General features: G+C 40.3%; 1 protein-coding gene across 1 annotated transcript in view; it reads right to left on the bottom strand.

The window, feature by feature from the left end:
* Positions 1-3,123: 3,123 nt before the first annotated feature.
* The window catches only part of Topbp1 (DNA topoisomerase II binding protein 1), a 50,421-nt gene continuing 37,509 nt past the window's right edge, over positions 3,124-16,035 (bottom strand). The window contains exons 20-28 of the mRNA XM_048416712.3: positions 14,264-14,456; positions 12,312-12,532; positions 11,434-11,582; positions 11,090-11,201; positions 9,517-9,680; positions 8,642-8,779; positions 6,947-7,036; positions 6,607-6,768; positions 3,124-3,880 (exon numbers count right to left, since the gene is read on the bottom strand). Coding sequence (XP_048272669.3) covers positions 3,746-3,880; positions 6,607-6,768; positions 6,947-7,036; positions 8,642-8,779; positions 9,517-9,680; positions 11,090-11,201; positions 11,434-11,582; positions 12,312-12,532; positions 14,264-14,456 — 1,364 coding nt within the window. The 3' untranslated portion in view covers positions 3,124-3,745. The remainder of the gene's footprint in view (positions 3,881-6,606; positions 6,769-6,946; positions 7,037-8,641; positions 8,780-9,516; positions 9,681-11,089; positions 11,202-11,433; positions 11,583-12,311; positions 12,533-14,263; positions 14,457-16,035) is intronic.

Genomic DNA, 16,035 nt, shown 5'->3' with positions numbered 1-16,035 from the left:
TTTCATAGGCTTTTTTTTCAGAAACAGGGTCTGATGAATACAGACTTTCCCCTCCAGCTTGCTCAGTAGCCAAGGCTGGCCTTGAGGTCTTAATCTTGTATGTATTACCTTAGTATATAAAGACTCATCTCTCTAACCTCGGGGTAAAGTTCTGTGGCCAATCTAATCTACATAGCGTGTTGCAAACTAGCCAAGGGTTATATAAGACTGTCCCCAGTGATCTCGGTTTTCCCAAAGGCATATGCCCACCACAGCTCAAACTTTTCAACCAAAAAGAAATGCCTTCCCTACGAGTTGTCATTCTCCTGCCTCAATTGCTCACTGCCTAGGCAATCTAGGTTTTTCCTTTCTGAGCATTGCAATGAATAAGGCTGTTTAATAGATGGTCATTTGTGATTGGCATTTTACTAACGTGCTTTTGAGGCCCATCGATGTTCTATATCAGTCTCCTTGATAAGCCAGTTGTATGGATAAAAGTATGTTCCTTAGTGGGCATTTGGCTTGTTCCCATTCTGCTTCATTGTTGCTGTGAATTGCCATGTGTTTTAGTGTCAGCATGCTCTCGATTTTTTTTTTTGGGTTCATACCTAAAAATAAAATTACTAGGTTTACATGGAAACCCCAGAACTATAGAACCATTTTTAAATGGCCGCTCATTCCTGCCAGCAGTGTGTGAGGGTTTTGCTTCTTACCCCTACTTTGGAACGTGTTTCTAACCCTCCTGGGCAGCATGAAGTATCTCTAGTGGCTTTGACATCTCCTGTATTGCCCTTGCAATTTTTAAAAGGTGCCTTGTCTGTTTAAATTAGGCTATTATTGAATTCTTCATATTCTGCCTTATGACATGATTTGCAAAATGCTTTGTCTCATCTTTTATTGTGGTTTTAAGACGAGCTCATGTAGCCCAGACTGGCTTCATACTTGCTGTAGCTGATGACCCTGAGCCTTCTGATCCTGTTACAGGCCTGAGTGCTGCAGACTGAACCTAGGCTTCCTGTCTGCAAGAACTTTTATCAACTAAAATACATTCTCAGCTGTTGTTAAATACACAATCTGTGTGAGCATATGGAAGCCAGAGAAGGGCGGGCTGGTCAGGTGTCTTCTATCACTCTCCGCGTTTTTAAGATCTTTTTTGTTTTTTTAAATAATTTACATGTCACATGTGAAATTTAAAGACATCTTGGAGTTAATTCTGTTGTGTAGATTCTGGAGAATCAAACCTTATTGTCAAGGCTTAGTGAAGATCACCTTTATCCGCAGAGCCTGGCCATTTCCCTGCTCCACCCCCCCCCCGTATTTTTCAGAATTGTTTTTTATTTTATTAAAAAAATACCAATCCAAATTCCCACTCCCTCCACAGACCCTCCCACCCCACCTCCCTCCAATCCTAAGAGAAGGCAATGCACACTGCTCTGTGGAAAGTTCAAGGCTACGTCTAGGTTGAGCAAGGTATACATCCAAAGAGAATAGGATCCTGAGAAGCCAGTACATGCAGTGGAGACAAATCCCAGTGTCACTATCAGTGGCCCCTCAATCTGCCCCAACTGTCAAACCACCTTCAGAGGGACTTGTTTGTTCCCATGCTCGTTCCCTCCCAGTCCAGCTGGAGTTGGTGAGCTCCCATTAACTCAGCAAATTGTCTCAGTGGATGAGCCCCTCGTGGTCTTCAATTCCTTGCTCATACTCTCATTCCTCCACTCTTCAACTGAATTTTGGGAGCTCAGTCTAGTGTTCCAATGTGGGTCATTGCCTGTTTCCATCTGTTGAACGAAGGTTCTATGGTTATATTTAAGATAATCATCAGTCTGACTACAGGGTAAGGCCAGTTCAGACACCCTCTCCCCAATTGCTTAGGGTCTTAGCTGGGGTCATCTTTACGGATTCCTGGGCATTTTTCTAGAGCCAGGTCTCTTGCTGCTTTTATTTTTAATGTATATATTGTTTTGCCTGTATATTTGTCTGGGTGCTGCCTGGTCCCCATGGAAGCGAGAAGAGGACATTGGAGCTCCTGGGACTAAAGATGACTGTAGGCACTATGTAGGTGCTGAGTAGCGTGTTTAACTTGTACCCTCTCGACCTTGGGTTTTCAGATAAGGTCTCAAAATGAATAACTGCTTAGATTCTGGAACCCTACACCTGAGTTTTAGGGAGCCAAACTCAGGTCTTCATGATGGCTGAGCAAGTACTTTATGCACTGAGCCAAGCCATGCATCTCCCTGGGTTTTGATATTTTGAAGCATCTATTTTGTCACCTTTTAGAAGATTTAGTTGTATGTTTTTGGAGAGGAGACTGATTGTTTATTCCTGGCTGCTCAGCGCCGAAACTGTATTAATTAAATCACTGCCACTGCTTGGCCCACTAGCTCTAGCTTCTTATTGACATATTAATTTAACCCATTTCTATTTATCTGTATACCACCAGATAACTTTAGCTTATGGGCTAAAGTTCCCAGTACTTGTCTCCAGCAGCTCCATGACTTCTGACTCCACCCTTCTTTCTCCCAGCATACAACCTAGCTTTTCTTGCCTAGTTCTGTTCTTCCCTGCCTAGGCTCAAAGCAGTTCTTTATTCTTTAACCAATAAAAGCAACACATAGACAGAAGGACCTCCCACAACAGTATATGTCTGGCTGGTGCCCATGGAGCCCAGAGGCATCAGATGCTTCTGAAGTTGAAGCCGTAGGCAATTGTGAGCCACCTGATAAGGGTGCTGGGCAGTCCTCTAGAAGAGATAGATAGATATATGCTCTTAACCTAACCTCTGACATCCCTCTTGCTAGATCTGGAACTCACTCTGCAGCCTAGGCTGGACTCAAACTCACTGATCTTCCAACCTCACTCTGAATGCTAGGATTACAGGTATAAGCCATCACACCCAGCACATACTTTTTTTTTTTTTAATGAAGTTCTATATATTGTTGGGATTGAGATAAAAGAACATTGGCTGGGTGTGAATCCCAGCATGCAGAGTTGGGTCAGACAGGGCTACATAGTTAAGACCCTGTCTCAAAAACAAATATATGTTCTTTTTTCTTAACCACAAATGTAATTAGCAATTCAGTTCTTAAAGTTTGGCAATCTCTTATTGCTTCAGCAGAGCCAAATGAACAGATAGTACCAGTGTGAGTTGCTGTTTTTTTTTTATTTTTTATGTTTTGGTGTTTATTTTTTATATTTGGCAAACATGGAAATTTATATATATACATTTACATATATACACATGTTTAAAGCCCCAGCTTCATTAAACCCCATGCTTAGGCTGTTAAAAATAGGTAAAATGGCAAGAATACATACATATATAAAAGAAATCAGGGAAAATGTGAAATAACCCCAATTGGTAACTTTTGTTGTTTTTATGAACTAAGACATTTTGAAACAAAATCTATCTCCTTGCTAAACTTACAGCTTCAGATATTTACAAGAAAAACAATTATGCACTCAGTGTGGCCTGACAAACTAGTAAGGTTCCTTTTTATTACAACAGTCAATATTCAGTGATTCAAATTCAGCTATTAAAAGCATCAAGTTCCCAGGATCATTATGTTTTGAAGCAAAGTCCTTCAGATGTATGTCTTCAACTGCACAAACCCATCACAACAATGTTCAGGTTGTAACTGAAATTTTTCTCATTTTGTGTTGCTGGGGATTGAATCTAAGGTCGCATGCATTCTAGGCAAGCACACTATCACCAGCCTCTAACCGTTTCGAAGACTACAGAACATTCACTGATGGCTAACGTAGTGCGCTAGTGCACTCGAGGTCGTTTGGTGACGTTCTCTGCAGGAGTTCTCCTCTTCTGGGATAGTCCTGGCCCACATTCTTTATTTTGGAGTAAAGCAGCTTCTGAGAGATGGTAATTATTCGCACAAGGAGGTGATTCCTAGGATGGGAAGAAAAAATTTCCACATTTCAAATTTGTAGGCAATGAAGCAACAGATTTTATTCCTGTTTTTTCATTACAAAAAAAACAAAAAACAAAAACCCAACCAAACAAAAAAAGGCATTTCAGTTTCAAGGTTTGCCAGTCCCTGGTGGAATAAAGCTCAGGTGTGGCTATCTTAATGGTTTCAAGTTAAAATATGGATTGAAGGGGGTGTGTGTCCTATACCCCCAGATAGGTTTCCATCTCTGTTTACAAAAAAGTGTAAAGGGCTTAATGAGAATCACTGTCACATAACTAGCTGGTAACAAGGACAACATTAAAGCCTTTTTACCTGACTCCAAACTCCTGCATCTTTCACCAGAAAATTCCAAACCCTCCCACCACAATCTTTTCAAAAACAAAACGGGCTGGAGAGATGGCTCAGTGGTTAAGAGCACTCTGCTCTTCCAAATGTCCTGAGTTCAATTCCCAGCAACGACATGGTAGTTCACAACCATCTGTAATGAGATCTGGTGCCCTCTTCTGGTCTGCAGGCAGACATGCAGGTAGAGTACTGAGAATACTGTATGCATAATAAGTAAATCTTTTAAAAAAAAAATAAGAAATAAAAACAAAACAAAAAGCCTCTGTAGGCCAAACTGTCCTGTGATGCATTTTGTGTCCCAGAATGTTTCAGATTTGCAGTGATCCTCCTGTCTGGATGCTCGGATGGAAGGCCTGAACCATCACACTAATCCCATTTTTTGAGAAAGTCACTTACTGACCTGGAACCGAGTCTGTGTCCACCTTCCCAGTGCTAAGATTACAAGCAGGAGCAACCATGCTTGCCATTTTGGATTCTGGGAACTGAACTCAAATCCTTTGAGACGGCTAAAAGTCAAACTGTGGGGCAGAGCAGCACCAAATCTCTGGAGGAAAGGCCCAATAATGAATATCATGTAATCCCAGTACTAGCAGGCAGAAGCAGGATGCCCTGCAAATTTATGGCCAGCCTGATCACATAACTTAAATGTATACTTAAGTCTATAACCCAGGACTTGCACTACTACCCACTGGAAAAGTACACCCTACTTTCTTACTGAATACCCATACGTATTCAGTGGTTTCATCAACAACCAGAAGGAAAGTTAATCCAGGTGCCCTATTCAGACAGAATGTTATGTAATAAAGAGGGATGAGCTACCAACATACACCATCACTTGGACCATGGACACTATGCCAAGTGAAGCCTGCTACAAAATAGTACATGTTTTCTAGTGGCAGGCAGATGAAGCTCTCAAACAGGTTAAGATTAATATATTCTGGGGACAAATAAAACAAGCTTAGCTCTATGGGGGCTGGGATAGAGTTTATTGAAAAGGGGTCAAGGATGCTCGCTGATATGGTCATGGCCTTGATACTGACTACAAGGTCATCTATTGGGAAACTGACTCATATAATTGAACTGTGATCTACAAATTTCACTGTACAATAGCTCTTCTAAGAGAACAGTAAATACTGGATTGCAGTTAATGATACACATGCTAAGTAAGGAAATGCATGCTCTGATTTATGTGAATGCATAAAAAATGGGAAAAAGGAACCGATAAAGCAGATTATTAAAATGTTAACTGTGCAAATAAACGTTAACTTTATTTAACTTTAGACCTAGGAAGCAAGTATACTGCTTAAAATTCATCATCTGGGGCTGGAGAAATGGCTTAGCAGTTAAGAGTACATAGTATTCTTACAGACCCCTGAGTTTGAGTCTCAGCACCCACATTGCTGCCTATAAACTCCAGCTCTGGGAGATTAAACTCTCTCTTCTGAACTGTGTGGACATCTGCACAAATAACACACACACACACACACACACAGAGCGTGTTAAAAAAATCTTAAAAATATATAACTTTTTATCATTAAAAGCAAATTGTATTAGATTTTTTTCATTCATAAAACTAAACAGATGTCATTTGAACAGATGATGTCTGAAGAGGGCAGGGTGGGTCTCAGTTACTGCTTGCTGGGAACCAAGTTCGAGTCCTACAACAGCCATTTCTCTTATCCCTGAGCTATCTCTCTAGTTCCTCTACTTGCTTTATTTACAGTTTTTTAAAAATGTGTGTGAGTGTTTCATTTGCACGCATGTCTGTGCTAGACCAGAAGGGAGAGAGCATCTGGTCTCCTGGAACTGGAGTTACAGATGGTTAGGAGCTGCCACATGGGTGCTGGGAATCAAACCCGGATCCTCTGCAACAGTAGCCAGTGCTCTAACCACTGAACCTTAGCTCTAGCTCTGCTTTTCTGCTTTCTTTATAATAAGCCCAATATTTTAAAGAACTTGTAAAACTGTAAAGCTACTCAGATTTCCATAAACCTGTCATATTTAAATTTTATGCTAATAATGTTTACCCATGTCAAATACAGAAATTAAACTAAAACTGAAAGGGTTGACAAGAGAACATACTATTAATCAATTAGTAGTGAGATTTGATGTGTGGCTATTTATCTACAGATATAAGCCTATTTCTGGAAATAAGCAAGCAGGGCCAACAAAATGACTTGGCAAGTACAGGCACTTGCCACCAGCCTGACGACCTGAGTTTAATCCTCTGAACCCACATGGTAGGAGAGAAGCAATTCCTGCAAAGTATCTTCATACTGGCACACATGTGCCACCCCCCAACACAAATAATAATAACAATAATGGTAAGAAATGGAAGTGAGAAGAGAATGAGACAAACCAGCATGAGATAATCGGCGATGTACTCTGTTTTCAAGCAGGCCATGTTCTGGGCAGCAGCCTCCTCTATGAAAACTCTGCTCTCATCGGGTTTCAGTTTATTGAAGTCACAAAAAAGATGTGTAGCCTCATTAAATAAAGGTACTGGATCACCAGGTAACACCTAATGAAAAACGAGAAGTATCTCAATCCCCTTCTGCTGCACAGTGGCTCAGCTGTGTAGTATGCACTCAAGAACAGCCCCCAACCCCCCACCAAAAAAAGCAGAGGGAATGGAGACATCACAGAAACCTTGCTGGACATGTTCTGTGCAAACCTGCCCCCAGAACAGCAGGACAAACCTCTGCTCCTCCTGCCTGAAGAAGACGCTTAAACCCAGCTTCTCGGGGCCGATCAACACGTAAAATAACCTTCCAGCCACTAAATGCTCCCTATTTAAAAAAAAAAAAAAAAGTACATGCAATTTTAATATACTAAACATTGAAAATGTAGAGGTAATGCATAAATTTATTTTTATTTGTTTAATGTCCATAAGTAACTTTTTGTCAGTTTTTTTTTTAAAATGTGTATGGGTATTTTATCTACACCCACCCACACCATATCACTTGCATGCAGAGCCTGTAGAGGCCAGAAGAGGGTGTTGGATCCTCTCATTCTCTCTCTCTCTCTCTCTCTCTCTCTCTCTCTCTCACTCTCTCTCTCTCTCTCACACACACACACACACACAGCCTATCACTCACCCCTGTCCTCCACAGTCTATCACTTGCATACAGAGCCTGTAGAGGCCAGAAGAGAGTGTCGGATCCTCTGGATTTACAGATGATTGTGAGCCACCTTGCTGGTGCTGGGAAGCAAACCTGAGTCCTCTGGAAAAACAGCAAGTGCTCTAACCCCCAGTCATCTCTCTAGCCCATTAGCTTTTTTATTTTTTTTTTTTCATACAGTTCAGGCTAATTTTCAGTCCCAATGTATTTGGGGCTGACTCTGAATTGATTCTTCTGTCCCCCAAGTGCTAGGATTACAGGAGTACAATGGACTGAAATGTAATTAAAACAAAAACCACCTCAAATTGTTCACAATTAGTCAACAAATGAAGCGAACCAAAGATTCTCAAAAGAAATCCAAATGGAAGGCTAGAGAGATGATTTACTGTTTTAAGAGAACATACTGTTCTTACAGAGGACCAGGGTATGATTCCCAGCACCCACACAGGCAGCTCACAACGCCCTGTAACTAGCTCCATGGTGTCTGATATTCTTCTGATCTCCTCATACACATAAATAGAAAATATATGTGGACAATAAATACTTGAAAAATTGTTTGAGTTTTAGCCATCAGGAAAATGAAAATCAAACTAAATTGAGATTACATTTCACCCTAGCCAAAATAGCTCCCATCAGAAAATAACTAACAAGAATTGCAAGCAAAGACAGTGGGGGTAGGAGGAATCCTATATATTGCAGTACTACTTAGCCATAAAAAAGAATGGAATCATGTCACCCACTGGGAAATTGATAGAACTGGAGATCATCGCTTGAGTAAGTCAGACCAAGAAGGACAAATAATATGTTTTCTCTGTATGTGGAACCAAAATTTTAAAAATTGAAGGTTAAGGAAATAATATTTTTACCCAAAGGAAACAGACTTTGGGTCTCAGACTCCTTTGGGAGAAATCTGTGGACTCAGTTTAGGATTCCAGATGCTACACCCTGAAGAGACAAATTACATTTAGAAGACCCATATCTCACTGTGCAACATGATACTCGTTTTTTGAGACAGGATCTCTGTACAGAGCCCAGGAATTCACAGACATCCTCCTGTCTCTGTCTCCCAAGTGCTGGAATTAAAAGCATGTGGTACTTGCACAGCTAAAACACAAATTTTAGTTCAACATAGACTGCACAACAAAATATCAATTAAGGAATAAAAGATAATTAGAATTACTTGGTCAAGCGTATTCTTCAAAGCAAAAGTTCTAACACTGAATCCTATTTGTAGTATCTATATAATCACCACGTAAGTCTATATATCCGTACCTCAACAATGCCCGATTCTTGTCTTTGTTGGATTCTTTTCCTCCACCTCATTGCTGCAAGTGCCAGTTTTCGCTGGTGTTCAGTGGCATCAGCGAGAGCATCAAGTATGGAGCTGCTGCCCCATTCATAGTCTTCTTCCTAGAAAATCAGCCAGTCAACTCCTGGTTCCTCTAACAGAGAGCACTGTGCTCTGTACAGGCCTAAGAAGCCTTCGGTCCATTAAGATCAAAGCTGGATGTTCAATTGTTACATATAGAGAACGCTAAATATTTTGTGAACAAATACAGATTCCTTCAGTTTTATGTTAAGAACTAAGTATAGCTGGCTTTTAATTAAAACCAGAAATTCATTTCCCAGAACCAAACCCCTTGGCCAGAGAGCTGTATTTTGGCAACTTATTAATATTCAGGATATTTAGCTTCATGGGAACACAGTCAGAGAAGACATGAACTGAAACAATTCTCAAGGAACTCAGATTGGAAACTTCAGAATCTACAAAGCAGATACTACTGTGCTGGCCTGTTTGTGACAATTAGTTTAGTATATAACTAATAAACTATACACTTTTTTTTGTAAAAAAGGCTTACAATGAGTTATCTTGATATGTCATGTTAATATAAGTTCAATAAAAAACATTGATAGATAACAAAAAGTTAGTAGGCCACAATGAAACTCATTTTTGTATGTCAAGCAAAACATTTAAGAAAAAGGAATGTGAATAAAGCAACCTGAGTCTGTAAACTCTGTTTTGTTGCTGAGATCCTTACACATGGTGGCTACACGTGGTCATTTAAATTACCTGCATAACTGTATGATCAGGGATCTTGTACGACATTTCCAAGAGAATGACCCTTCCTAAGCATGTGAATACACACCTGCACAAAGCACCCTGCTGTCCTGCAAGCTTCCAAATAGGAGCGATGAAGTATCCACTTGCCAGCTGCCATGGAGGCTAGGTACTTCTCATTGCGCAATGGGTACCCCACAACCATGTGTGTGCACCTGGGGTCTGAGCACTGCTTCTCGATCACCAGCCCACCTTGTGTAGAGAAAACAATTGATGAATACACAGGAAAACCCTCTACTAGGTTTCTTATCATCTTTCTAGAAGATCATTGTCATCTCAACTGTGCTTAAAAATTACTTATATAAAAATAAACAACCTAAATAGAAAACGTTGACATATAGATATGTAAAAGTAACATTCACTTCATATTATCACCCCTTCATTCCTGCCTTTAGCATACCACGACCTAGTAATCTGAAATGCAGATTAAGGTTTTGTAATAATCAAAATTCCAGTGCTGACTCATGCACACTTGAAATTCAGGTCCTTGTAAGCATGCAGCAAGTACTCCACACTGAGTCACACTACCCCCAGTCCCATTCTTTACTCAAAACAAAAACACTGTTTTTATTACACGTGTATGTGTGTTCTGCCTGCATGTATATCTCTGCAGCAGAGAAGCGCAGTAGGAGGCCAGAAGAGGGCACTGGATTCCCCAAGACTGCCATTTTGAGATGTTACGAGCTCCCATGGGGGTGCTGGAACTAGAACCCTGGTCTTCTACCAGTGCTCTTAACCCCAAGCCATCCTTCTAGCACCTCCTACCCCTTTTTTTCAAACAGGGTCTCAGTGTGCAGCCCTGTCTGACCTCAATGAGATCCTCTTGCTTTAGCCGCTCAGCTGCTGGGATCACCAATGCTTGGCCCTGTCATTTCTGAATGATTTCTTTTGCTATGTCTAGTTATGAGATCAACGTCTCTTAGAGTGACTATATTGACTCTATAGAGCTGTCAAACAACTAAAAAAAAAAAAAAAAAAAAAAAGCTAGTGAAGATTCAGGTGACTATTTCAAAGGAATAAAAACAAAACAAAAATCCAGGAGAACATTTCACTGGTATTTTATGCTGACTAAATGCTGAGTGATAGTTTTCATATACTAAGTTAAATAAAAAATATTTTTAAAGGTAATTTCATCTATTTCTTCTGACTTCCCAACATGTGGTTACTAGACAGTGTGGTGTGACTCAGGAGGCCCACATCCTGTTCCTACTGCAGTCCAGCTACATACAATACATCAGGTCTTCCAGCTTGCCTTTCCCAGGTGTCAGGGAAAGTCTGACAGTTAGGGATAAAGGTGATATTACTGAGGAGGAATCCCCTCTGAGTGCTGGGAGCCTCATGTCACCAGGCTCAGCTGAATCTTTATATTCTTAGATCCCATGACCTAGTAATTTTAGATGTAGATTAGATCTGCATAAAATCAAAACCCTAATGCTGACTCAATATGTGGGCTTAAATAAGTTACCATGTTCTTTTCTCAGTGTCTCCCCATTACACATGATAGAAATGCTGCATTTGTATTCTAGTAAGTTGTAATAATGGTATGTTTTAAAGGAAACTACCAGAAGAAAAAAATTTAAACGAATGTAAAATACTGGTACCTAGTTTTTTAATCAGGTGACAGTACTCAATCCGCTCTTGAGCATTCAGAGACGACATCTGGAACACATACTGTTTTTTAAGTTTTGTATGATTCTCCTCCATTTTTTCAATCTAGAACGCAATAGGTTTATTTTAGAAAAAATTAATATGAAAACTATTTCCAGGTACAGCTATTTTATAGTAACATTTTAGTCATTCTTTTAAGGTACCAAATATATACACTGTAATTCAATCAAAGAAATTCAATTTTTAGTAGTGATGAGTCTAATGCAAAGAACAAATTCCCACTCCAGTGTAAGAATCACACTGAAAGTCAACATTACCATAGCAAAGATCAACAAACCTTGTCAATAGGTTGTGGAGTCACAGGTGGCTTGCCTGGGGGGAAAGCAATGCTGGGGGCTTGAGGCACAGGCATTAGATGCCTATCTGTTTTTGGAGTTTCTGGTTCTTCAGAGACTGGGTGTTCTGGAGCTTCAGTCACACATAAGACTAAGAGTAAGGGAAAAAAAATGCAGTGTGATAGTGTACAAATATAATTTAGAGCAAATTCTAGAGAATATTCTCATTTGTCTTGGTCAAAATAAAATGACCCATGAATTCTGCAATGCAAAAGGGTAAGGTTGGGGATAGAATGGTGGTATCTGCCTGTGACACCGGCAACTTGGGAGGCTGAGACATGCGGATCTCAGGTTAGAGACCTGCATGGGCACAACCTTGCCTCAAAAACAGCAATACATGTAAAAGAGAGTAGTCAACTTCTCTAAGTTAAATATAAATGCAACTAATGAACTCTGAAAGGGCACATGTGTCATCTGGGTTTCGTGAGTCTTTCCTTTCATTCAGCGCAGGAAGATGACCAACCACCCAGTATGAAGAACAGGAAAAAAGGAACCCAGGAAAAGCTCACACAAGTCAAAGAACAAACACAGTATAAGCTTGGTGGGATTCAGAGAATTAAATAAAAATGAGTTACAGGGAGAAAAAGCAAACACCACCTAACAGACAAGAAAAGAGGCTAGAAAGAAAGAATTGCTGTGTGAGTCATGTTTGCAAAATGGCTAACTCTAAATTTCTACATGTGAGGATCAGAAAACATTTTTCAATTGATTGGTACAATACTAAAGTCATTTTTTCATTTGCATGTGCAATACAGGGAATCCCAATGTCTTTATGAGGTCAACATGCATATAGTTCAACCCAACAAGTTTTCCTTATTACCCTGCTCAGCAATTTCTGAACGGCATACAGGCTCTCGAGAAGGAGAATCATCCAGTTTTTTAAGTTCAACCTGAGGCTCAGAATACTGTGTGAGGTAGCTAGGCCACTGCAAGTTGCTGGCGAGCCTTGCTCTCTCCTCCCTTGCTGTTGGGTCATCCCAAATGATCTGCTCATTCTGGGAGGGCTCTGTGTTGATATCAGGCACTATCTGTCTAGACTGCCTAAGAAATAAAGAGAGACAATTTTAAATAACAGTCACTACTGAATCCAAGTCATAACATCAGTGAGTAGAGATACATAGTATTTATTGAATAAATCAATCTAAGACATCTTTCTTTTTTGATATAGGGTCTCTTTATGGAACATAAACTTTAAACTTGAGGTAACCCTCCTGCTTCTACCTCCCAAGTGCTAAGATTTTCAGCATGCATCCTAGTTTGCATTCCACTGCTGTGATAAGATACCATGACCAAAAGCAACTTGGCAAGGAAACGGTTTATTTCAGCTACAGTTGTAACCCACTGTGAAGAGAAGGCAGGATAGGAACTCAAACAAAAACCCGGGGGGCAGGAACTGAGACAGAGACCAGAGAGGAGTGCTGCTCACTGGCTTGCTTTTCCACATCTTGCTCAGTGTGTTTTCTTACACAACCCAAGGGGAGGTACCACCCACCGTGGCTTGGCTGTCCCACGTCCATCATTACTCAAGATGTTCCACAGATTTACCCACATGCCAATGTGATGGAGGCATTTGCTCAAATGAGGTTCCCTCTTCCTAGATGACCCTAGTTTGTGTGAAGTTTATAAAAACTAAGCCAGCATAATACGCACCAAGACAGCCAACTAATTTATTTTTAAATTTCCTACTGGAAGTTTTTTAAATGATTTGTTATTTTTACTTTTATTTATTTTTGGTTTTTCGAGACAGGTTTTCTCTGTGTAGCCTTGCTGTCCTGGAACTCGCTCTGTAGACCAGGCTGTCCTCAAATTCAGAGATCCGCCTGCCTCTGGGATAAAAGGCCTGTGCCACCACTATTTTTATTTTTCATATGCATTGGTATTTTGCCTGTATGTATATCTTATGTCAGATTCCCTGGAGATGGAGTTACAGGCAATTTTGAGCTGCCATGTGGGTGATGGGAACTGAACCCAGGCCCTCTGGAAAATCAGCCAGTGTTAACCATCCATCTTAACCAACTATCTTTCCAGCCTATTGGAAATTTAAAGTGACCACCTCATCTATTTATATTTCAAAACAAAAAAAAGCCTTTTTTTTTTTTAATTCTAAAAACTGCTACATTTAAAAATGGGATCTTCCTTAATTCAAATTAGGGAAACATGGTAATGTTTAGAAAACTGTAGTTACTGGGTTTAATAAAAGCACTTTAAATTTTCTTTTAAAGTTAGGTATTTATTCCAGGTTGGCCTCTATCTGCTCCGTAGTGAAGGATGATCCTGAAATCCTAATCTTCCTTCCTCTAGCTTCCATGTGCTGGTATTACAGGTATGCACCACCATGTACATCACACACTCATACACAGAATACTAAAACATTTTAAAAAACTGTTCTAAGTACTACATACACCCTTAGTGTCCAGTGCTAACGCTAAGGAACAGAGTGGACTGACTGCCCACTGAGTGTACTTCATATGGAAAAGTGGGTCCTAAAAACTTAAGCCTCAAAGTCAGAACTACACAACTGCTTAAGCAAGAAGAGAGGAGCACCCAGTCAGCAGAGGATGAAAGCATGATGACAATGGGATATTAACACACACTGTTTGAGTTAAATGAAGCCCCAACATAGACCCCTTCATAGTTCTTAAGAGTTTAAATTTCTGCTTTATTTTAAAAATTTACAACAACAATTGGTGTAGCCTAGCCCACCAATCCAAGTGACCAGGTGCCTCACTCAGGAGCTTTCGTCCTCTGAACCCATGCCCGACAAGCACAAACCTGAGTGCCTCCAGGACTCGACTTCGTCCACTCCGAGCAGAACGAGCACTGTCAGGAGTTGAAGAAGCACTATTACAACTGCTTCTTGACAGGCAAGTCCTCTGTGCGGGCATCTTCACGATGCAGGTGGCTGACATGATCTCTTGCAATTGCTTCTGGAAGTTTTCTCTCATCTCCAAGGTCTGTGTCAGAGCTTGAAACAAATATAGGAGTCAATATCAATAATGAGCAATAAAGAGACATCTGTGTCTGTCCGTCCCCTCCTGCACCCCTTTGCTAGTTTTTGAAGTGAGGTTCCAGTGTGTAGTCAGGCTGACCTCCCACCTGCGCTCCTCCTGTTGCAGTTTCTAGAGTGGCAGGGTTACATGCATCACCAAACTCCGTTAACACTTCTCTTGTCAATCATATCTTACACTATTTTGTCTAGATCTGGTTGAACAAACTTTGTTGACATATACTGAATGCTTACATAGGAATGTAAGGCTAGCAATGTTACAGAACAAGAAGGTGGTAATGAGGACTGTATCTAAAATGAGGACTCCTTCATTCGTCCCTTTCAAGAGCTCCTTGCTTGCTTCTGAGCCTTTCTCGTTATGCAAACTACACTGAGATTCATATAGTCATTCCTGATTGTCTTCAATAGCTCTAACTGTTTGCTTGCTTTGGGAAATGGGGTCTTGCCACATAGCTCAAGCTGGCCTTGAACTCCCCTCCTGCCTCAGCCTCAAGTCCTGGGATTACTGCTGTAAAGAACTAGCCAAGCTTTCACTAATCTTTGAAAATACAGACCAAAATATATTTATCTTTTATTTTCATTATAGACTAGACACTGAATTAGATACCTAATTAGATACCATTGGAACAAACAGAATGGAATAGTTAAGTCAGAAAGAAAGTTCTAGTAGGACAGGATAGATATAAGAAGCTAGAGAGTAATATACTAAAAGAGAAGATACACATCTAAATAATCAGTGTAGCACTATCTGCAATACCAAAAAATTCAAAATAACCTGTCAATGCCGATTAACAAGAGACAGCAAGATAAAGCAGGGTAGTTTGTGCCACATAGTACATTACCAATTAAAACTAAGATACACTGAAGCAGTTTATGTGCACAGATACATCTTGCTTTATCAGACTTTACAAACACTATCCTATGGCTTGAGTGAACACCCTAACATGTGTGGATTGAAGCTCGGTGGGTGGTGTGGTGTAGTGGGTAGAATCCTTACAAGATGAAGCCTATGTAAGCTGGCTGGACCATTAGGAACCCTGCCCGAGAATCAGTTAATGTAGTTTTCAAGGAAGTCAGGCTGGCTCTGCCGTGAGCTGATGTGACAAGACTAAACCTGTCTAACTTGCTCCAGTCTTTCCATGTAATGACACTCACCTACTTGCATTCTTTCCATTTCTCATAAATGTTCCTGCCAGGATGGGATGTAGCCTTGTCTTCACCAGAGTCCAAATATATTAAGCTTAGACTTCATTCTCTAAAGCTATTTCAGCTAAAGATGACTCCTTTCCTTATATATTACCCAGTTACAGGCATTGTTTTATAACAACAGAAAACTAAACATTAAAACAATGCTTTTTATTAGCAAACTGAAGGTTGTGGCAACCACGTATTAATCACTGTCTAACTCTTCCTAATGATTATATCTGTGTGGTCACCTGTGACTAGTGACCACAGATTTTGCTACTATGTGACCCACATCTGTACAAACAGCAAACTTAAATGCTGTGTGTGTGCTCTGTCTGATTACCCCCATCTC

The sequence above is a fragment of the Myodes glareolus genome, chromosome 4 (genome assembly GCF_982192425.1).
Source record: "Myodes glareolus chromosome 4, mMyoGla1.1, whole genome shotgun sequence".
In the NCBI taxonomy this organism is placed as follows: domain Eukaryota; kingdom Metazoa; phylum Chordata; class Mammalia; order Rodentia; family Cricetidae; genus Myodes; species Myodes glareolus.
The sequence above is the reverse complement of the archived record's forward strand: the minus strand, read 5'-3'. Positions and strand labels throughout refer to the sequence as shown.